Below are 23,741 nucleotides of genomic sequence, written 5' to 3' on the forward strand. Positions count from 1 at the left end.
GAGCTCTAGTGTCCTTTGCTAAGGAGATTCCAAAATAGATTTCATGAAGTGACCATTTTACAAGACATTAATAGTCGTTACGGAATGTTTTCTGTGGTTAAGTAAATTTGGAAACGATAGGTTAAACAGTTGGCAGATTTCTTTACTGCAAGACTTCTTGGAGCCTTTAAAGTACTACCCATGATGTGTATTTGGGATTGCAAAAGAATCTATAGTATGCAATATTTCCCTTGCATTAAAAAAACAAACAAACAAAAAAACCTTATTCCCATAGGATAGCTTCTGGGATTAATTTTCCATGGTACTCAGTTGGGGGAAACATCGCTTTGGGCCCTGGGAAACCATTGAAATATTTTAAGCATGGGAGAAACATCAACAGATTTGGGTATAAGAAATATCACTGGTAACAGAGATGCTGGAGAGAGAAGGGCTCAGATCAACTGCGGTCAAGTTACAGAAGTGTTCTTTGAGGCCCTTCCTGCATCATGGGCCATGAATACTCAGAGGCCCATTTGCCTGAGATAGGATTATGATGAAGCCTCCACTGGAGCTCCTCTGAGAATCAGTAGCCAAAATGGTTTGGTTGAGGTACTTTCTTTAAGAAGAATGAGCTATGTAGATGAATATGCCTTTCTCTTCCTCATGTATATCATTTTGTTATTATATTATATATGCATAATTATCCAAATGTTGGCCCCACGCTAGTATTTAGTGTGGCCCCCTGCAGCCTCCTGGCTTGGTCTACTGAGTCCCTCCCTGCGTAGGCCGGGTTACCCACTGTCCCGGGGTTTCATGGTGATTAAACAATAAATGTGTCTGCCCTTTGCTCCCGCTGGAAATCACCCTTACCTCACTGCTGGTGTAAAGTAAATAAGGGCTAGGTGTTTCTAAATTATTTATATAGACACTCAGAGGGCCTCCGAGGGTTCTGATGTACTTGGAAATGAATTCTTTATACCGGAAAAATCCAGTTTGATTCACTGCATTTTGGCTGCTACACGAAATACTGTATTCAGATTTGAAACTTACAGCAGTATACACTTATTCTAGTATAGTCCTGGCCAGTGGCTCCCTTAAACCAATATAATGAAAACAGCAGATGGAAAACATACCTCCACATCCTGAGGCTGAAACTTACTACAATAAAATTTGATTTTATTTTCCAAATTTTTCTCTTAAGAAAAATCTCTTTTTTAACTGCTTCTGACATGTGAGGAAAGGAGGAAACTGTGCCTGTTATTACTAACAAGTGTAAAATACTGTTTCAGAAGAATTTTGCAAATAAGTCTCATCATCCAAATACTTTAAATTGATGTTTTGAATGCCAGTCACCATGCAAAGCAACATTAAATCTTTCAGGCCATTGATATTGAATAATGTAAAAAATGATAGATATGTTGACTCTTTAAATTCATACTTTATATGGACCATGCATTAAACATCAGTGATTCCATGGTAAATAGGAATTTAATGCTATTACATAAAGCCCAAGAAAATAGAGTTGTGTGATTATCCTGAGTTTTCATTATCTTGCATGCACTGTTAATCTCTTTGATTGAGAGAGGGTGACATGAACTTGGTGGGTGACATGAACTTGAATTTATACTGGATAAGCAAAGCAAATCCTTGGATTCTGGCACAAAGCCTTTTCAATGAGGATATTTAGAACAACATCACCTTTTTCGTAAACCATCTTTGAAATAATTCAAATTGAGTAGCATGTCTGCTCTGTATTTTGGACCAGACTACAGCATTGCTAGGTCACATCCATAGCCAAAATATAAAAACAAGGAAAAAACAAAACAAGACTATCTCTGAAAATTAAATAGTTCAGTAGTCTTTGGAAATGACCCAACAAATCAGATGATTTATTATATATATACATACACATAGTATATATATATAATTTCAGAAAGCATATTATGTTTTTATCGATACTGTCTTGCTTTTAAAATAGGTGGATTATTTCAGGCATTTGATAATAACTAGATTTTTTTATTTGACCAGGTTGACGTACAGATTTAGGTCACTTGGCTAAGACACTCAGCCAAATAGATTCACATCTAGATGCATTGTAGCGTTTTAATATAATATAATTGGTCTTAAGTTTTTTTTTTTTAATACATGTAGATATACTGAAGATAATTATGACCTCGAACAAGTCCACTGGCCCTAATACTTAAATTCAGCCAGACTTTGTATTATGTTGGTTATTAGTGTAGAATCAGAAGAAGTACTCAGGAGTGCAAAAATGTGATATTAGTCAAAACAGATGAGTAGTTTTCTTTGTAAAACATCCCCAGGAAATGTTAATATATAACTTGCTGATTGGTAGAAGTATTTCAGCGTAATTTGCTTTCTATGCAGTGTGGCCCTGTACATGTATTTCAGCTGCTTCTTATGTGTGGTTTCAGCTTTTACACTTAAAAGTGCTTTAGAACAGAGTAATAATTAACAGCAACATAAAAGATCATTATAGCTGTATAAATTGCTGAATATTAGGCTGGGTATAAGGAGCAAGTCAAGGAAGTCATCTCAATGTCTTCCACAACTGTTTGGTTTTATGTAAATCTCAACCCACCTCTATCTGTCTTTAGTTAAGATCTTAAGTTAGACAGGACTATGAAAATTCAAAATGTTTCATTTTTGCAATGTAGACAACATATCTGAAAGTTCTTTAAATAAAAGCTAAGTACCACAGCCTCCTCTAACCCTGAGACCAGAAGAACTAGGTGGTGTCCAGCTATCACTACCAAATGTTCTGATCAGGGCCACAATAGATGGATGCTGATAGAAAGGAAGGAAATGTAGAACAGAACTTCAAATTCTCAAAAGACTCCAGATTTATTGGACCAGTTGAGACTGAAGGAATTCCCAAGACCATTCCCCTGAGATACTCTTTTAAACCTTGAACCGCAGCTGTCCTCTGAATATAACTTTTAGCTAAATAGCAGGTTACCTCACAAAGTAAAGAATGTCATCCTTGAGTACTGTGCTCCTTTAAGAAATCCCCTATATGAGACCAAATAGTCAACAGCTATTCTAAAGCATAAATGAGAAGGTTGGAGGGCAGTGAGACTGGATTAATGGGAATGAAGCAACTAGAACAGAAATAAACGAGAATGTTGATATAAAGTGAAGAATGTAACCAATGTCACTGAACAATATGTGTAGAAATTGTTGAATGAAAACCTGTTTTACTAGGTACACTTGTACCAAAAAATGCAATAAAATATTAAAAAAAAAAAAAAAAAACTAACCATGCCCTGTTATTTACTATTTCTCCTTTTAGCCGAAGTACAGAGTGAAATTGAAAGAATCTTTGAGTTGGCAAGATCTTTGCAACTGGTTGTTCTTGATGCAGACACCATCAATCACCCAGCACAACTTATAAAGACTTCCTTAGCACCAATTATTGTCCATGTAAAAGTCTCATCTCCAAAGGTAATTAGCTCATTTCTGTTTAAAGGAGGATTAGAAGATCATTTCTTTTGAAATATTCTTTGCTCTGCGCTTTTTTACTAGCGGGCAAGAAAAATGTCTTGTTGAGACCCAGTTAATGAGCACATTATTAAATTCCTCTATGGTCTATACAGGTTCTGGAGTCCTGGTGGCACAGTGGTTAAGAGCTCAGCTGCTAACCAAAAGGTCGGCAGTTCGAATCCACCAGCCACTCCTTGGAAACCCTATGGGGCAGTTCTCTGTCCTATAGGGTCACTATGAGTTGGATTTGACTTGACAGCAATGAGTTGGTTAGTTGGTACAGGTTCTAGGCATTCTGAGATAGCAAACAAAGAATAATCCATTCTTTAAAGAAACTCACTGTCACTGGTGAGGAACAAACCAGACAGTTATCCAAATGTGTAATAGAAACAGAAAATTCAAGGAAGACAAGGGGGGAAGTAGGCGCTGACTTTTCACCAACTGTGAATTCTATCCTGATACATTTCTTGGGTAACACTGATTCTTACATCATGTATATTTTCACCCCAGTTGATAGAATACGTAGTTTAAGAAGGGTATCTCTATCATATGTATATAAATCCATTGCCATTGCGTCGATTCCATTGCATAGCAACCCTATACGACAAAGTAGAACTACCCCATAGAGTTTCCAAGGACCAGCTGGTGCATTCGATCTGCTGACCTTTGGTTAGCAGCTGAGCTCTTAACCACTGCACAGCCAGGGCTCCCTAAAAAAAAATCATATATAGAGAAGGTAAAATATCACTGTGTAAACATGTCTTATGGAAAAATTACAGATGCTGGCATTTGTGTTTAGATTGATTCTTCAGGGAATATAGTTGTTCCATGACTAAGTGCCATGTATCTTCATGGCATTTGGGAAGATAAAAATAAAAGTGAGACAGACCCAAATTGTCTCTTTTGATGTGGGTATTCTTTCTTTTTAAAAAAGAGATGTGGTAAAAAGTTAATATGAAAGAGATACCCTTGCAAGGTGCTACCCTAATCAGCTTCTTGTCAGTGCCTCTTAGAGCACATTTTAGAGACTAAATGGCAATTCAACTCCTATCCAGAACGGTAGCCTCCTCTAATGGGTGGAGGCTAGCTAAAGAAGCTGTGCCTTTCCCCAGCCATTCTGACATTCTCAGCTTTTCATCTCCAGACACTAGCTCTGCGGAGGATTATTTTGGGAACCCTGACCAAACCAGGCCCTTTTGGGAATCATTAGAATGAATTGAAATTGCCCTGACCACCTGCAGATCTCTTTAACCCAGAGCTGATGGGCGATTAAGCATCCCCTACTGCAGTGGAATAGATTTCAACCCCTTCTGGCCCCCGACCCCAATGACCATGGGAGCCGCAAGTGCAGGAAGGGGGGGTTCTCATGCACGTATGTGCAAAGATATCATACAGTTTCATAAACCAGGGCTGTTTTGAGGGGAAGGCCCTGTTTTAGGTAAAACAATTAAGGGATAGGGGAGTATATGGCAGTTATATTGCCATGCTCAAATGACATAGCTAGACTGCTGGCTTATATGTAGCAATGTAGAATTGCAGATGTTTTGCCTAGATTTCTAGTTATGAAACAGTTTGATTAACCTAAAATTAAACTGGAATGTCTCAGTAATAACCAGTGACAAAAAAGACCAAATATTCCAATAACTCTGCTATTTATCTGACATTGGGATAGCAAACCAAAATATTACTCAACTGAATGTGAATATAAACGACCCAATGCAGAGCAGTTCCTCCCCTTCTGTAGAGCCCTCTTTGAAATCTCTGGGTAAAATTTGGTTGGGAACTCAAGATCCCACCAGGACCTCACACGGAGCTAGAATAAAAGGAACATTATCAAATTCACTATAACTGGAAACTAGTGAAAGTGAACAATTTATTATAGAGTTTATATATAATTTCTCACATTGTACTTCCTCTCTATTAATACACAGGGATAAACAGACTATTAAAAGAAGGTCTGAGTTTATATGGTTTTCTTTCAACTCATTGGAAATATCTTGACTTCCTATTTTTTATCAGGTTTTGCAGCGGTTGATTAAATCTAGAGGAAAGTCCCAAAGTAAACACTTAAATGTTCAACTGGTGGCAGCTGATAAACTTGCACAGTGTCCCCCAGTAAGTACAATCATTGCTTGTCTTAATTATTCTCAACCGGTTAGGAGAGAGGGTTTTCTTGTCTTTGTATTACCGTTGTTGTTTTTATTCTAGAATGATGATGATGATATGTGTCATAAATCTAAAGTATTTCTTGGAACGAGCTGCTGCTATCGTTTCAATTACCCTCAGGCATCCAGAGCTGGGTGGTGTCCATAGTGTAATAAGAAATGAACTTAGAGTCTAGCGTCCCGCTCTTCTTACTGCAACCTTGATTACTTCTCAAACACTCAACAAACCACTTAATCAAGTCATCAGGACACTTTTAAGAAAAGAACAAAATAAAACTGATTTATTTGACCTTCCTTTAACTTTTCCCTAAGAAAGTTCTGGCAGGCATAAAAGATTATGATGTTGAAGGCTGAGAATTCACTGGAGCTAGAGGAGCCCTGTGGCTATAGCAGATGGGGGCATCAGGTTTGAGTAAGATGAAAACCCATATTATAATAACTCTTCTTCTAGTGTCACTGTCAGAACTTAGCTACTGGATGGGAAGGCAAGCAAATGGGGGTAGGGAGCTGGCTCCTGCTGCAACGTGGCACTAGTCACCAGTAGCCAGTGTGTCCACCTGCACAAAAGACTTAGTGTCTCTGTGCTGCTGTTTCTCTACAGAAAATAACTGTCTTTCTTCCCGATTTGAGTCGCTAGATTTTTTTATATGCTTGTGTAAGAATTTTTATGTTCCATGGCAGCATAAAATCCAATTGAAATGTTTAGAGAGACAACATAGCATAGCGGTTAAAAGCACAGACTCTGGAGCCTGACTGCCTGGGTTCAAATCCACACGAACTGATTGTGTAATCTTGGGCAAGTATCTACTTCATAGAGTTGGAGTAAGGATTCAATGAGTGAATATGTCATGAAGCTCTTAGATCAGTGCCTGACCATAATATGCACTGTCTAAAGTTTCTGTTATAACTACTGCATGCACTTTGATCTATGCCATGTCTAGCCTGTTAAGCTCTGTTAGGAGCTGTGGCTAACTTGTTCCCTGTTGTACCTCGGTCCCTCTCATAGCAAGCCGGCAATAAATATTTGTTGGATAAGTGAATGAATGAAAGACTGTCTAGACAATAAGAGTAATAACGTATTCATTTATTGAATGCTTACTACGTGCCATGCACTATGCTGGATGCTTTATATAGATTATCTCTGATCCTCACAGTTGCCCAGTAAAATAGGCAATATTATCTCCCCATTTTATAGTTGAGGTAACTGAAGACAGAGAGGCTAAGTGATTTCCTTACTATGACATAGCAGTTAGAATTCAGGTCTAGATTGATCTGGCTCTGAAGCCAATGTTTTCTGCCCTCCCAAACCTACCCCCACCCCCTACTCACATACCTAATTACCTGCCCAGCAGATAATTTGAATAGTTTGAAGCCTGGAATGCTGTGTTAAGAGGTTTAAGGTCACATTGCCTACTAATAAAGCCTACTATATGGTTAAAGCAGGGCTTTGAACTGATTCATTCCGGTTCGAACTCCTGCTGAAAACTTGCATTTCTAACAAGTTCCCTGCTGAGAATTTGCATTTCTAACAAGCTCCTGGAAGTTATATATAAGAATCACCTGGGGATTCTGTTAACTGTAAACCCTGATTCAGTATATCTGGGGGTGGAAATGCAAATTCTCAGCAGGTTCGAACCAGAATGAACTGGTCAGAAGCCCTGGATTAAAGTACACAGCACCTACAAAAGAGTGTATTACCCTGCCCCGGACCATGTAATGCTTCACCTTGCTGCATTTGAAGGAGTTAACATTTATTGACCAGCTATCCACAGCCAGGAATTACACTAGTATTTCTAGCTTTTAGAACAATCTTACAAGGATAGTTATATCAGTTTGAGTCTTCTGCAGGGGTTTTAGGGAGCTGATCTAGGTAAACTTTGGAGCAGTTGTTGTTTTTTGCTGCCATCAAGTCAGTTGCCAACTCATGGCTATCCCATGCACAATGGGAACAAGTCACTGTGATCCATAAGGATTTCATTGGAAGTAGATCTTCAGGCCTTTCTCCTAGTCCATCTTTATCTGGAAGCTCTACAGAAACCTGTTCAGCATCACAGCAACATGCAAGCCTCCACTGATAGGTGGGTGGTGGCTGCGCTTGAGGTTCCTTGACTGGGAATCAAACCCAGGCCTCCCTCATGGAAGGTGAGAATTCTTCCACATCAGTCCCCGAACCACCGCTGCTCCCATCAGCTATCCATAAAACAAAAAACCAAACCAGTTGCTATAGAGTTGATTCTGACTCATGGCAACCCCATGTGTGCAGAGAAGAACTGCGCCGTAGGGTGTTTAAGGCTGTGACCTTTTGGAAGCAGATTGCCAGGCCTCTCTTCCAAGGCACCTCTGGGTCAGTTTGAACCATCAACTGTATGGGTGGGTTATCCAGTAAGGAAGGTAAGCATGGGCTTACTTGTGCTTACTTACTAATCTGTAGTGACCAATTTTATGTGGGTTTCACCACACCACGTCAAAGTGAAACCCATGTGAAGTTGTTCACTACAAATTAGTAAGTAAGCACAAGTAAGCCCATGCTTACCTTGCTTACTGGGTTATCCACCCCTGTCAGGAATTATAAATTTGAAAAGAGACTTGATTCTGTAGGAAGGTGCTATGGGGCTGGAAAGAGACAGATGCCAGCTGTACCTAGAAGCGGAATCTTTGATGTGGTGAAAAAAAAGGTGAAATTGTTCACTACACATTAGTAAGTAAGCACAAGTAAGCCCATGTTTACCTTGCTTATTGGTTAATGCACCCTTGACCTTTTGGTTAGTAGTTGAGTGCTTAACCATTTACATCACCCAGGGACTCCCAGCTACCCATAAGGCACCCGAAAAGGACAGACTTGGACCTGTGTAATTTCATTTCACAGAGTGGTCAAATGACCCATCAGGAGGAAGGCATTTCACAAGTCTGCTCAAATGCAAATACCAAAAGGAAAGGGATAGCTCCCTAGTGAGTGCCTGGTCTCTGAATGCCCTCAGCTGAGGGTAGGGTTGAGCGTGGAGTGGGCTCAATGAACGGATGTGAGAGATGTTATAGATGGAATTTCCTCTGATGAAGTCTAAAGGATACAGTATCTGAGGTCTCTTCTAAACTCTGATTGAGTGGTTTAGATCAGGGTTTTCCCCACCTCAGCACTATTGACACTTTGGGCTAGGTAATTCTTTGTTGTGGGAGCTGTCTTGTGCATTGTAGGATGTTTAGTAGCCTCCTGATCTGATAACAGCACCACCTCCCCAAGTTGTAACAAGCTAAATATCTCCAGACGTTGCCAAGGGTCCCCATGGCCAAAATTGCTCCCAGTTGAGAACCACTCGTTCAGATTAATGCATCCAGAAGATTTGGGTAGTAATGTTATAAGAGGGCTCAGTAATTAACTCCCTGAGAATGAAGGCTTAATAGGTTGTACAATTATTTTGTTACATCTGAAACAGCTGGAACAAAGAAAAGATATGTGCATTCTTGAATGTAAATGATACTGTGAGCTACCTTAGGCCTTGTCCCCAAGTCAGGAAACTCCAAGTTCCCCATATACTGGGAAGACAGCCTTGCCCCATCATCGTCTCAGCAGGATAAGCACCTGTTTCATGTAATCCATCAGATAACCTGGAATTTTAAATAAGCAGTCCAGATATTTTCTAAACTGTGTTTATATTATTAAATGTGTGCATTTGATATTACATGAATAACATGTGTAATGCCAAGAAGGAGTTGTATACTCTATTTTGACATGTGTGAAGAAATCTTTGGATTACAAAAACTAGTAGTAATCTAAAAATGTGTCTCCACATTTGTTCCTGCTTTACTTTAAGACCATAATTAAAATTGCCATCCAAAGATTTGTGATCAGTGTGTCATTTTAGTTCCTTTGGGAGAATTTGCAACTTAATTGGCCACTGCATCTTCAATCTGAAAAGTCAGCAAATTACACTGGCAGTCTCATGTTGCTAAGAAATTAAAAGCAGCAGTCTTTGGAAAGGGAGGCCTAAAACAGCACTGAAAAAAATGTTAACTCCGTAGTCAGAAGAATGAGTCCTAGATTCAGCAACTATTAAGCAAAAAGCGTCCTCGAGTCCTTAAGTCCCTTCCCCGAAGAGTACTTGGTGCGGTGTTTCTGGAGTGTATGTGTTCTTTATAACGCGGGTTGCATGCGATGTCCTCAGGCGTTATGGAAAAAAACCCCTGATACCTAAAATGTCTAAGACAATGTTTATTTAAGTTAAGGTAGATTGGCGTCTTTACTGCAGAACCCTTAATATACTAATGTGTATTTGATATCTCCAGTGGATAGATAGTATGCAGTTCTTCCCCTAAATTTTGACCATGGAACCGTTTTTCCACAGAGCATCCCATGGGACTAATGTTTCATGGAACGATCATAGGGAAAGACTGATCCAGTCTAGCCTCCTCATTTTACAAATGAAGGAACTGAGACCAAGAGGAGTGAGGTGGCTCTCGAAAGGTCATACTCCTTGGCCAGAGTCAGCATGAGATCTCTGTCTCCTAGTCTAGCAAGACTTTAGATGGTGAATGGCAGTAGGTTGATGACTACATATTCTCCTAGAAAGGGCATTGTGGGTTTCAGGTAAGATTTTTCCTAGAAACAGGGGTCAGCAAACTTTTTCAGTGAGGAGGAGATACTAATTATTTCAGGCTTTGTACATCATACAGTCTTCTTTGCAACTATCCAGCTCTAGCTTTTTAGCAGCAAATCAACTATAACCAGTTGTTATCAAGTCAATTCCAACTCAGGGTGACCTCATGTGTCTCAAAATAGAACAGAGCAGTGGACTTGGAGGGTCTGAGACCCTCCAATCCTGAGCAAGGTTGGCTGGAAGGCTGGAAACATCTGGGCTCCTCTTCCTCTCCCTCTCCTTGGAGTCTCAGGGCCTTTCCATGGGCTCTATCCAACAGGGGAGGCACACTTCTTAAGTGGCAGCTCCCAGGGCTCCAAAAGCAAGTGCTTCAATCTCTCTCTCTCTTTTTTTTTTTTTAATTGTGCTTTAGGTGAAAGTTTAGAGAGCAAATTAGTTTCTCATTAAACAGTTAATACACAAATTGTTCTGTGACATTGCTTGCCAACCCCATGATGTGTCAACACTCTCCCCTTCTTCACCCTGGGTTCCCTGTTCCCCTTGGTCCAGTTTTCCTGCCCCATCCTGCCTTCTCATCTTTGCTTTTGGGCTGTTGTGCCCATTTAGTCTTATATACATGATTGAACTATGAAGCACATTCCTCCCGTGTGTTATTGTTGGCCCTGTAGACCTGTATAATCTTTGGTGAAGTGTGAACCTTGGAGTGACTTCAGTACTGAGTTAAAAGGGCATCCAGGGGCCATACTCTCGGCATTTCTCCAGTCTGTGTTAGACCAGCAAGCCTGGTCTTTTTGTTGTTATTGTTGTTGTAATCTCTTAAGGCCCTGATGTGGGCACAGCATCACTTCCACCACATTCATTAGTCAGAAGTGTCACAGAAGCTGCCCAGACTCAAGGAGAGGGGACATAAACCCTCTATTTAGATACAAGGAGTGTTGAAGAATTTGTGGCCATCTTTAATCTGCCACAGACAAAAAGATGTGCTGGGAGGATGGGCTACTGGATAGTTGCATTTTGGAAGAGGGGACTTTCCTCTTATTGCCTAGTCTTGAGTCACGGAGGAAAAGATGGGGATGTAGACAGAAAAAAGGCCTACCGGACTAGAACCACAAGTCCAATATCATATATTTTTTTATACGACTAGCCTGAATTTGTACCTGGAATATACATCTGTATACTATTTTTTTTTTTTTACACTATTATATTTAATTGTGCTTTTACCAGGTATTGGTACCTTATTCCTTTGCAGAGAAGTTGAAAACAGTTAATTGTAAGAAGGCCAAGTTCAAATCACCCTGGTACCACAGTAATAAGAGCTACACAATGCATGGTGAGAAAAGCAGATCGACAGACAAATGAATATATAAATGACATGTAATCCTTTAATCCTACTTAGTTACAAGCTAGCTTGTGTTACCAAAAGCTGACCTGGTGGCTCTTTGAGCTGTAATGTTTTTTTTTGTGTGTAAAAGGACAATGCTCGCTCTCTCTGCAAGAGGGGAACTCATCTTCTCTGTAGAGTCTTGCAAACCTCTAACATTACAGTAATCATAGTAGTTCTCTTCTATCACCTTTTATTATCCAATGCTGAATGGACTCAGACTTATTCTATTAAACACAAGGACTCTGAAGTTAACGACGATGTCCAGTTCCCTTGATCGTATTGCCTTCACAGTAGTAATTTTCCACTGCTCTTTTCCAGTAATTTTATTTAAATTATTTAAAATGGTGTGGGTTCTCACCCATCAATTTGAAGTGCTCTCCCCATTGTTGCATGCGTTATTACAGAGCCCCCGGATGTCCATAGTTCGAATTCATAACACTGCTTTATAAAAACGGAGTAATCGATTTCAGATATTTGGTAAGAATAGACAAGATGGAGGGATGAGGGAAGAAAACATGTTTGGGTTCATAACGAATGTCGTAGATTATTAAGAAAGAGGAACTAAAAGAGATCAAAGTCATAGTGTTCTTTGCTTTTGTGTTACCTCCACCATTTAGTGGCAGGAATGCTGATCGTCTTTCCTGTTTAGCTCATTAAAGTGCAAACTGTGTCTGGGACTAAGTCCAAAAAAAAAAAAAAAGTGCTACAGCCCCATAATGTTGGTTGTTGTTATAGTTAGCTGCCACCTAGTCTGGGTTTCCTTTATCCCCATAAGATCTCCTAGGTCTTTCAAAAACCCTTTAATTTAGAGTCTGGTTTCCTGGTACTTGTTGACCAGTGAATTAAGTAGTAGGACTTCAAAAGCTTCAATAATATGAAGAATGCAGTTTTGATATGAAAGAAACATGTTTATTTTTTAATTATAGCATTTCATTGGAGAGGGGGCAGTGGCAGTTCAGTGGTAGAATTCTCACCTTCCATGCCAGAGACCTGGGTTTGATTCCTGACCAGTGCACCTCAGCGCAGCCACTACCTGTCTGTCAGTGGAGGCTTGCATGATGCTGGACAGGTTTCAGTGGAATTTCCAGACTAAGACAGATTAGGAAGAAAGGAGGTCTGGTGATCTACTTCCGAAAAATCAGTCAGTAAAAACCCTGTGGATCACAGTAGTCCAATTCCATTGTCCATGAGGGTCACGATAAATTGTGGCCCAACTCCACAGGGGCTAACAACAACGTTATTATCATTCAGCAGGTTCATTTTACTAAATTATATTTGCCAGTCTTTTTTTTTTTTTAAGTAACAGTTTCAAGGTCTCTATATTTCCATATCAAAGAAACGAAAGTATACTCACCCCCTGTTATTTCCTTTTTTTCACTTAGAAACAGGAACTAGAAAGATTCAGACATGAACTTCTATCTATGCACAATAAATAAATGTAAAGCAATGCATATTCCATGGGAGAGTGTGTATGTATTTAATCCCCCTGGATTGCTAATATTCAGTAATGCAATGATTTAAAAAATTTAAAATTAAACTGCAAAATTAACCTCTGAATTTTATAAACTTTTTATTAAAATATATTGAATAGCAATTTCCTAGATAAAATTATTAGAAAATATACATTTGATTTAACAAGATTTTCCCCTCTATGCTAGAAAATAGGTATTTCATAGTCGGGAAGGAAAACTCACTTGCTCATCCTTCTATGTTCCCTCCCAGAATAATTTACAAGAAATAAATAGAGGCAGTAGTTCATGGAGGCAACTGCCTCCTTTTGCCATGAGACCAGAAGAATTGGATGGTGCCCAGCTACCATTAGATAGATGGACTCAATAGATGAATCCTGATCAAAAGGGAAAAAATATGGAATAGAATTTCAAATTTCTTGTACAGCCCAGATGTACTGGACCTCCTGAGGCTAGGGGAACCCCTGAATCTGTTCCCCTGAGAAAATTTTTAAACCTTGAACAAAAACTATCCCCTGAAGTCATCTTGAAACAAAACAACAGTTCAGTTGAATTACTAAAGAATGTGTGCTGTTTTGAAGAATTAACTATATGAGATCAAATTGACAATAATAACTCTGAAACACAGATGAGTAGCTTGTGGGGCAGTGAGTCCAAGTCAATGGTGGTGAAATAATATGGGGAGAGACAGAATGGCAACACGATGTGAAGAACGTAACCAGTGTCATTGAACTGCACATGTAGAAATTGTGGAATGAGTTTATGATCTGCTGTGTGTGTTCACCAATTTTTTTTTTTTTTTAATTACAAAAAGAAAGAAATGGAACTTGCTCCAATTCTGGATATAGGACCTGAAAAGCACTCTATCCTCTAGGAGGACCAACCATTCCAATTTTCCCAGGACTTTCCCAGTTTTGAACGTCCCTGGGTAATGCAAATGCTTGGCTGCTGACCAAAAAGTTGAAGGTTCATGTGCATCCAGAGGTATCTCAAAATAAAGGGCTGGTGATCTACTTCTGAAAAATCAGCCATCGAAAACCCCCAGTTCTACTGTCACATACACGGGTTGCCATGAGTCGGACTGGATTCAATGGCAGCTGGTTTGGTTTGGTTTTTTCCCCCCTGGTTTTAGCATTGAAACCTCAGTTCTGGGCAAGCCAGGACTGTTGGTCATCCTAATTCAGGTAGTTTGTGGCATCTTTACTCTGTGAATGAAGAACAAGACATTTAAATACTTATAATTTTAAAATAGACCTTGCAAATCTTCATATGCATTTTATTCAGCTTCCTTCTTTCCCTTTATTACTTCCCTGTCATTTTAGTTCCCTGAACTACTGGATGAGCTAAAAACCCAAAACCAAACCCATTGCCGCTGAGTTGATTCCAACTCATAGCGATCCTACAGGACAGAGTAGAACTGCCCCATAGGGTTTCCAAGGAGCGGCTGGTGGATTCAAATTGCCAACCTTTTGGTTAGCAGCTGAGCACATTAACCACTGCACCACGAGGGCTCCGACTGAATGAGCTAGAAGCCTGTTTTTCTCTCTTCTTTTTTACAATGTTTTATTTTTTAATTTTCCTGAAAGAACTTATTCAGAAAAAGGGCGTACAGTGCCTTATTTTTCTGATGATTTGTATTGACTCTTCTGTTTAGTACTTATTTACTTTAGCAGCCATGCTAGTTTTCCTGCTTTTGCTGAGGAAAATACCCCATCGTGGAATGTCAGAGGAGATCATTATGGCCCTGTTTTTGAAAGCAGCTCAGCATTACCCATATTCCCTTATCACTGACTGTCACCAGGGGTATGGTATCCTTGAGAGGGTTACTGTTCCCACTACCTGTGATTGTCCCAGTGTCCATACCCTCGTCTCCTGTTAAGATAGCTGTCTGTATCCATATCTCATGCTGGGTGCCTCACATATTGCACAGGCAGGAACTGATGAGATTGGAACCTTTAAATTTATGAAACATTGGCAAAACTGGTTTGCATAATTCCTTGGGTTGTTTCTCTTTGAATATCTTGTATAAGTAAAAGCTTTTTTTTTTTTTTCCCCCCTCATACTGACTCTCTAGCATTTTGGTCTACTCAGCTGTATTTCCTAAACAGATGAAAGGAAAAATTGCCACAGATATAGCCTGTGAAATTCTTCCTAGTTGAAAATAAGTTGCATATGTCAGTATTCATCCAGAAGTTGAAATTTGCTTTTCTCTGTGCTTTCGAAAGCCTAAAAGGAGTTTCAAATCATCTTCCATCAAGCAGTCTTTTAGTAATGCAGAAGTGTAGTTGCCTAGAAATGACTGAAGCTTAAGCAAACAGCCATATGCTGATCCATACAAATTCTATCCATTGGCAAAGAGAAGTACTTTGTTCAAATTACTCGTAATTAAATGTATGTGTAATTGTGTCTATGGCAGTGATACTGTGAAGTGTTGAACAGTGTAGATATAAACCTCATTCAAATAACAGTCTGCAGTGAGTACTGCTTACTTGTTTATGTCCTCTCTGGGCTTTGCAATCCTGGCTGTCATAGTCAGCACCCACTCAGTCTAGATATCTCTGGAAGATTCTTCCATTTGGGACTTTATGAAAGCAAGAAAATGACTTGTTGAGACCAGCCAGACCTCATTATAGACTGAGAACTATGTAACTGTATCATATGGTTAACACAAGTAAAATTATATAAACAGACTCTCAAGTCACAAAGGGAGTGGAATTCTTGAAAAGCTTTCACCTAGAGTGGCTTAGAGTGGTCCTTTGTTTCAGTGCTGCCCAAGTTTCCTCTCCTTCCTTTCTGTATCATCTGAGGCTGTGGATGCTTTTTGGGAAGGGGCTGTGCTTGTCCCACTCAAGTGTGCACTGCCATGCCACTTTTTATATCTGAGCTTTATGGATAATCCTCAGATTCTGTATTTCTGATTGTTGAAAGATTATATTACAGTGGATTTCTTAGTTACCTAGTGCTGCTCTAACACAAATGCCACAAGTAGGTGACTTTAAAGAACAGAAATCTATTTTCTCGCAGTTCTCCTGGAGGCTCAAAGTCCAAATCAGAGTCTAGGCCGTGTCAATTCCTTCCTGGTTGGTAGCCCCAGGTGTTCCTTGGTTCTTTGGCGTGCTTTGGTTCGTAAACAGTCCTCACATGGTGTCTGTCTTCCCCTGTGTATGTGTGTGTCTGTGTCTAGTCTGTTCTTTTTATAACTCAGAAGTCATTAGGTTTGGGATCCACTCTATTCTGATGTGACCTCATTAACAAAAGAAAAGCCCTATTTCTAAACAGGATCACACCCATAAATACAATGGTTAAGATTTCAGTACATCTTTTAGGAGAACACAATTCAATCATAACAGTTGAGTAGGGGCTTTTGATTACAAAAGACAAAAACTCCCTTGAGATACTTTAATGAAAAAAAGGGATTTATTATAAGAATATATGTTGACTAAAACCCTAGAGACTAGCAATTTCCCTGTCTCTCACGGGCCACATGGTCTCTTTCTTCCATTGTGTCTCTGTTTCTCTTCATCTGTTTTATTCTCTTCTGTAGACAAAATTCTTTGACTTACTCATAATTTCTGCTCTCTCATGAATTCTGCTTTCACGTGTCACTCTAGCCTCCTTTGAAATCCAGTACTTTAAGCTTCTGTTCTGAATGTTAACTGGCTCAGCCTCTTCACTGCTCTGAATTAAAGTTCCCGGGTGACACAGATTATCATGGATTTTAATACTTGTCTCTCTGACTACACTGTAATGCTTCTTGGGAATAAGGATGTTGTCTGTTTTCTTTGCCACTGTAAATCCACAATGCCTGGCACAAAATAGGTGCTCAGTAAACATATGCAAAACAAAAAACATAAAATCTACTATTAAATGTTCCTTTGTGTAGGCGTGGGGTGGTGGTTGGTGGAGTTTTCTGCATGAGTTCAACTGGCTGAGCCTTCTCAAATGCAGTTAAAGTTTGGACTAAATTTACCTTATTCTTTTCCTAGTCAATGAGCATTTCTCACTGCTCCAAGGACCTGCAAACTGCCTTCCAAATTAGGGTCAAATTTTTCAGTAAAGGTTGATGCGATGAAAACATTTCAGTAGTAAATGTTGGGAGAGAGTCTCCATGGTGACTTCTCCATCAAGGCAAACAAGGGTTTTCTAAACATTTAACAGAATGAGTTAGCTAAGCCACTGCCAACTCAATATCAACCAGTTGCCATTAACCTGAATTCCAGCGAGCAGTATCAGTGCTTATGGCATTAACCCTCTATTTGATTCATTGCTGAGAAGTTCTTCTTTTGGTAATACAAGCTCATAATAGTAGGTGGGTGGGTGTATTAGTTTCCTGGGGCTGCCATTACAAATTACCAAACTAGGTGACTTAAAAACAACTGTCAGTTTGAGAGGCCAGAAATTTGAAGTCAAGGTGTTGGCAGGGCCGTGCTCCCTCCAAAGCCTCTGGGAGAGAATCCTTCCTTGCCTCTTCCCACGTCTGGTGGCTCCAGGCATTTGTTAGCTTGAGGCTGTATAATTGCAAACTCTGCTTGTGTTTTTACATGGCTTTCTCTGTGTTCTTTGCCCATCTCTCCTCTTTATAAGGATACTTGGATTTACAGTGACCCTAATCCAGGATGATCTCATCTTGAGATCCTTACCTTAATTACATCTGAAAAGATACATTTTCCACATAAGATTACAGTTACTGGTTGGGGGTTGACATGACTTTTTGAGGGCCATTATTCAATCCACTACAGTGGGGTGGAGGTGGTAAGAGAAAGAAGATGCAAATTCAGCTGCAAAACTCTCTACTGTAGCTTTGGAAACTGTTGATATATCCCCCAGAATCGGAGCTACTAGGTATTAGAAGGAGTCCCTGGGTGGTACAAACAGATCAGCGCTTGACTACCAACCCACCAAGAAGCACCTCGGAAGAAAGGCCTGGTGATCTGCTTCCAAAAGGTCACAGCCTGGAAGACACTATGGAGCATAGTTTTACTCAGCAATACATGAGGTCACCAAGAGTTGGAATCAACTCGACAGCAACTGGTTGGATTCCTTTAAGCTATTAGAAATGCTATTAAGTTTCATAGTCCGGAATTTAAAGTGGACATGAAATGGATTTTCTTGTCATCTACAGGAAATGTTTGATGTTATATTGGATGAAAATCAGCTTGAGGATGCGTGTGAACACCTGGGAGAGTACCTTGAGGCATACTGGCGTGCTACCCACACCACCAGTAGCACCCCTATGACTCCTCTGCTTGGAAGGAATTTAGGTTCAACAGCACTCTCACCGTATCCTACAGCAATTTCTGGGTTACAGGTATGGTTACTTATTCACTCATGGTTTTACAACCTTGATTTAGATTCTGTAGAGAACTAGATTAGGATGGAGTCTGCATTATCCTCAATCTGAAGAGGGAACCATAGTGGGCATTATATTAAAAATCTAAAATATTGTCTAATCATGATCTGCCCTAAACAAAGTGACACAGACCATGATCCTTTCCTTAGAACTGTTCCATTATAATGTAATTTACTTAGTTAAATGAATCCCTCCTATGTCTAAACCTTGCCAGGAAACTTAATAGCTTAATTCAATCAAACTGTATGTTAATCCTACATACCACTTCTTAAGGGTTATACACTGGTGATAGACCTTTTGACTGCCCTTAGTTAAATCCTATCCCATAGCCTGTTTACTTTACATAATACAGAATGCTTATACAGGTGCAGTTGCACTGTTCAGATCCCACAACCTGTCTGAGTTTTCTTGGAGGTGTGCAACGGCCCTCAGCACTCACGGGGGCCACCCTGGTCAGCAGCTATGGCGAGTGTCCTTTAGGGAAGCTGGGGACGATCACCGGAGGAGGGGGATCTCTTCACTGTTCTAGTGCTTGGCTCAGAACTAAATGTGGGGAGCCAGAGGCATTACGATACAAAATGAATCCTGCCTTTCTCCATTAGTTATTATTTACCCTTGATCAAGCAGCTGCTGGAATGTAGCCAAACCTCCAGCTGACTGAGGAACATGTAGTCAATTGAGCCCTCTCATGTCATGACTAGTTTTGTTTTAATGGGTTATAATGGTAGTCATAATTGTACATCACGTAGAGTTAACTCTCAGATAAATGGCACTTTCTGAAATGGTATTATAACTGTATTACTCTGCTTGAAAATTGCATCTTTGTAAGCAGAAAAAACTGCCATATAAATGAATAGTTTTTGAGGCTGGAAATGAACATGCAAAGTGTACTATTCTAATGTATGGTAAGCACCCAGACTATTTCTTATCTTGTTTCACTTCCTGTAGGCTGATTTGAGTGTGGCATTTCTATTGACTATTTTGGCTTGGCTCCGAAATGTACACTGTAACATGAGAGAGAAATGGATGCATGAAGCAATATGTTCTATAACGTAGTCAGAAATGAAAGGTTGCAGTGTTTCTGACTGCAACACTCTTGACTCATCTCGAATGTCTCTTAGAGTGGCTCTCCCAGTTTTATTAATAGTTAATATGGTGCCTTTTATCCTGTGGCCTATTTCTCCCACTACCCAGAGGCACTTATATGTTAGATGCCTCTCTGGGGCTAAGGGCACTGTCTGCGGCCATCCAATGAGTTTCCTTCTGTGTGATGCTAAGTGTCTTTTAGATTTGCACCTGAGTCCTTGGCTTCATCAGGATCCTGTAGGTTAATTGAGGCGACCTAAGTGGGTAGACACAGCCATGAAACATATTCTCCCAGAACGTGAAGAAAAAATTTGAGTAACAGTTCCTGAGCCATCAAATAAGTCTCTGAAGCTATTAATTTCAATTAATAGTCTTAGAGAAATTTAGTTCATATCTGAAGATTATTTTTGTAGGACATTTGCGTTAAGGAAGATTTATAAATGTATTAACTAGCTAGCTCCAAACATAGTGTATACTCCTTTGGAAAGAATATTGTTGAGAGTCTTATATTGATGTAAGATGCAAAAACAAAAACATTATTCTATGGGCAGGAAAGATAATAATCTCATTAAAGTGTCTAAAAAAAGGTATTAAGTAACATTCTGTTAGATCCAGGTGAAGTGTGTTACTGAGGAGAAAAAATTTTAAAAGTTCAAGTGAGGAATAGAACAATAGATGTTATTCTGAATTTTATTTCCCTGTAGTAAAATAATCATCCTTTTTACCGTAAAAGTGGAATTATTAGACCGTGCTCAGTATATTAAGTTTTATTCAACAGCTAATTTTCAGTTCTATATTTTTAATAGGAAGTAGTGCAATAGTCATGCAGTGCTATGCTATGTAATTAAATTCTTAAGCTATCAGCACTCTGGCATCTTTTGCATTTTGTGTCCTAAATAAATAAGACCAGATATGTTGAGTGGACCGTTTGTGCATCAAAATGCCTCATTAAGTCAGATATACAGCATCTTATTGTACAGATTGTACTATCGTACATGCATTTGCATGTTCAAGATGGATGAAGCTGATGTTATTTAATCAATGAACTATCTGGTATTTTTAGAGTCAGCGTATGAGGCACAGCAACCACTCCACAGAGAACTCTCCAATTGAAAGGCGAAGTTTAATGACCTCTGATGAAAATTATCACAATGAAAGGGCTCGGAAGAGTAGGAACCGCTTGTCTTCCAGTTCCCAACACAGCCGAGATCATTACCCTCTTGTGGAAGAAGATTACCCTGACTCATACCAGGACACTTACAAACCCCATAGGAACCGAGGATCACCTGGGGGATATAGCCATGACTCCCGACACAGGCTTTGAGTCTGCAGAAACAAACACACACAAAATATTCATCTGTTGACAATTTGCCATAGCACTGCTAGGATAAACAAATCATCTTAACTTGGCAGGTACAGCACAGTGTTTACTGTGCTATGGGCTGCTGTCATTTGATGCTAAGTAGGGGGCAAAAAAAAAAAAAAAAAAGTACATTATGCCCTTATGCCTAGATGGATATTAGATGCCCAATCATATAGATATTTTTAAGTGCAACATTTACATAACAGTACCTTTTGTTTTCTTCATTAGATTTAGACACATCAATTTGTAATTTAGGGTAATGATCAAGGCACATATAAAATAATTTCCCATGCTGGAAATTCCAAATGACCAGTTCCAGTTGGAACCAATTTATAAACCAATTCCTGTTGGAATTTGGGTGAATTGACTAGAAAGTCTACTTGAGCATGTTGCAATCAATTGAAAAATTTGAAAAAAAAAAAAAAACTAATGAATAAGAAAATCAGAATACCAATAGAAACCAAAACCAGCTATGGTATTTATTTGCTGGAATCAAAATTTACACTTAAAGTTGGAATGTATAAACATTTTAATATATGTTGTTGTTGCCAGAATGGCTTTTTCAGACTTACCAAATGAATTGATAGTGCCAAAAAAAACCTCAAATTAATGCAGCAATTATATGGTTTCCTCAGATTTTATTATTTTTATTTTTTCCCTGGCACAGTTGTTGTATTCAAAGTGTTTTGCTTTTTGTTTAGTCACTATCGTTAGTTCGTTTGAAGTTGGCAATGAAACTCAAAATTTCTTCAGCAATGAATGAGAGTAGTAAATGAAAGCCCAGGCTTAGCTGGTCTTATGAAATGGAAAATGGGGTGTTGTTTCCCCTTTAATCAATCTAAGCACAACTACATCCATACATCCGTAAATCTGAAGTCAGGTAGTAAGGACGTGGCACAGATCCTCCTGAGTGCAAAGCTAAACAACTCCAGATGGGAAGTCACCTATCCCATTTAACCACAAACACGGGTTCAGTTTCTCCCCCCAGCACAACTGGGACATTTCCATTGCTTCACTCAGTCTTTGAATATCTGAATGTTCTAGCCCTTTACTGAATTCTTTGTAATCGCACAAAGGATTTTTGTTTTACATAAACACATTCAATTTTGATATTGAAAGCTATGTTTGTACAAAAATGATTAATTGAAAAAAAAAGTTAAAACAAATGATTAGAATTTTAGAGCTTATAATAAAAAAAAACTCCCGGATACAGAATTTACGTGTTCACTAAATTATAGCATTTTTAATGCAGAGAATTATGAAGAATTTGGAGATTGAGCTGCCTTATTTCTCTTCTGATGAGCACTCTTCTTCACACATTAAGTCCTCACAGTTTTTTCAGTGGATAATTATGAAATTGGAGACCTTATGTTGTACATCAAGGAAGCCTTAGATTCAATATGGTCCAAGAAATTATTGAAACTGACCTTTTTATACAGTACACAAATCTCCTTAAGAAAAGGATCTTGTTTCTATAACTCCACAAGGCATGCATTTTCTAAAATCCCAATAGCACCGGCCATAAAACTCCTTTTCTACTGGTTTATGTCATGGAGCCTATTTTTCTGAAAACAATAATAATTTTATATTATCTTATTTTCCCCCCAGCCTTTCAATATTTAGGCTCTCAGAGCATGCACCAGTGAAATAATTCATGACCATGAAAGTAAGCTCCATATTCTTGATTAGTTTCGTCTATCTTCAACCATATTAATGACCGCACCACATACCCTGTCCTCATGTTCACTGCCTGTACCCCATTTTGAACCTGTTTAGCTGATAATGAGGATGCCTATAATTATATGTCATCTCAAACATTTCATACAATTAAGAAATATGGGCTCAGTAAATTTTAAAAGTTAACATGTGATATTGGCTTATGAGATTCTTTTGTCTTCTAGAGAAGCTTACAGAACTTTCAGTTAAGACATTTAAAAGAGCTGTTTTCATTAGGCACTTTAATAAACATATAACCTGCCATTACTGAATACTTTGTTAGAGCACAGAAGAGCATTTTCCAGCAAACAAAACTATATTTATTACATGTATAGCACATATTTGCATGAGAAAGAAAACATTAGCCAAAAACATTTTTCTATATGCTTTACTGGTTTCTTGTTTGTGCGCATTAAAATATTTAATTGCAAAGAGTGCACCAAGGTGTATAAAATTAGACTAGACATCTGTTCGGCTTTTTCTGTAGTAGCATTAGCAATCCGGTCATTTAACTACTTTAAGGTATTTACATTTTATGGCAGGTAGCTGCAACCACATTTACATATATTTCCTAGTTAATAAGATTACCATCTTTCAAACTTTTTAAAAGTCACTTATTTTTAAAGGCCTCTCAAAGTCTTTTTTCTAAGTCTTCCATGTCATGCTGATCAAGAGAGGGGCTCATTCAATACCCGGGCACAAACCCAATCTATCATTTACCATCAAGTGTCCATAGCTGTTTTGCTTTATATTCTTACTCAGAAACTAACAATCTTGGAAAGGGTATAATGTATATTTTCTTGAGGGATATATTTTAATTTTTACTCTGATTTGGCATATCCTCTTCCCTTCCTTTTGTAATAAGTTTGTCTTCTCCAAATGAACAGGAGATGTGTATCTTCCTTTTTTTTTTTTTTTAAAGCCTTAGGGTTTATTGTGTAAATGATAGTAAAATACAGATATATACTAAATGAAAAAGTTTTATTTTTGCCAGGCAAACCCTAGCACCTTTGGAAAATACATATTCCACAAATAGTTCATTTTTTTATTGGTTTTATTTTAAAATAGCAAATGATAATAAGCAAGGGAAACAAGTCTTACAATATTTTGAAGCTATTTTAACTCATAGCATA

General features: G+C 38.8%; 1 protein-coding gene across 1 annotated transcript in view; it reads left to right on the forward strand.

Moving 5' to 3' along the window:
• CACNB4 (calcium voltage-gated channel auxiliary subunit beta 4) overlaps positions 1–20,853 on the forward strand; it is a 266,305-nt gene extending 245,452 nt beyond the window's left edge. The window contains exons 11-13 of the mRNA XM_064287451.1: positions 3,293–3,444; positions 5,503–5,598; positions 20,593–20,853. Coding sequence (XP_064143521.1) covers positions 3,293–3,444; positions 5,503–5,598; positions 20,593–20,853 — 509 coding nt within the window. The remainder of the gene's footprint in view (positions 1–3,292; positions 3,445–5,502; positions 5,599–20,592) is intronic.
• The last annotated feature ends 2,888 nt before the right edge of the window (positions 20,854–23,741 follow it).

This window comes from Loxodonta africana, chromosome 6 (genome assembly GCF_030014295.1).
Source record: "Loxodonta africana isolate mLoxAfr1 chromosome 6, mLoxAfr1.hap2, whole genome shotgun sequence".
Lineage (NCBI taxonomy): Eukaryota > Metazoa > Chordata > Mammalia > Proboscidea > Elephantidae > Loxodonta > Loxodonta africana.